This window comes from Hippocampus comes, unplaced genomic scaffold (assembly GCF_001891065.2).
Source record: "Hippocampus comes isolate QL1 unplaced genomic scaffold, H_comes_QL1_v1.1 C16532822, whole genome shotgun sequence".
NCBI classification, from domain to species: Eukaryota; Metazoa; Chordata; class Actinopteri; order Syngnathiformes; family Syngnathidae; genus Hippocampus; species Hippocampus comes.
In genome coordinates, this window is record NW_017833736.1 from 1 (window position 1) to 511 (window position 511).

The 511-nt window shown below is 58.3% G+C and overlaps 1 protein-coding gene across 1 annotated transcript; it reads left to right on the forward strand.

Annotated features, from left to right (window-relative positions):
• The first annotated feature begins 6 nt into the window (after positions 1-6).
• On the forward strand, positions 7-505 carry LOC109508714 (transmembrane protein 184C-like). The gene is made up of 2 exons (XM_019858709.1): positions 7-109; positions 180-505. Exons 1-2 carry the CDS (start codon positions 55-57, stop codon positions 443-445), a joined length of 321 nt encoding a protein of 106 aa, XP_019714268.1. The 5' UTR covers positions 7-54; the 3' UTR covers positions 446-505.
• Positions 506-511: the final 6 nt, after the last annotated feature.

Genomic DNA, 511 nt, shown 5'->3' on the forward strand with positions numbered 1-511 from the left:
GAACGATGCACGCAGGAGGCAGAGGAAGGAACGTGCTTGGACAGCTTTCTTGCCATGTGGGACTTCTCAGACATCAGGGCCGATGTCACTGAGCAGGTTCGCCATGTTGGTAAGTGCGTGACCTTTTGCTGCCATTTAAACTAGAACAAAAACAACAAAAGTAAACCATTTACCTCCAGGCCGCACCTTCCTGGGCCGTCCGAACAAGATGTACTTTGGCGCGGCCGCCCGCCCCGAGCACAGCGAGCACACCGGCCTCCTATCTCAGGGTGCCGCGGCTGTGCCCGTCTCCGTGCCCGCCTCCCCTTCCTCGACCGGTCGCTACCAGGGCCTCGGGTACACCCCCGCCCCGCACTCCATCTCGGCTCCGGCAGGATTTACCACGGCATCTTGGGATGAGGACGACGGCGACCACTCACCAACGCGAGCGGCGGATGCTCATTAACAGGCTGACATGCAATGCTTGTTTCTCAGTCAAAATGCATCACTAGGACATATTGCCTTGCTACCA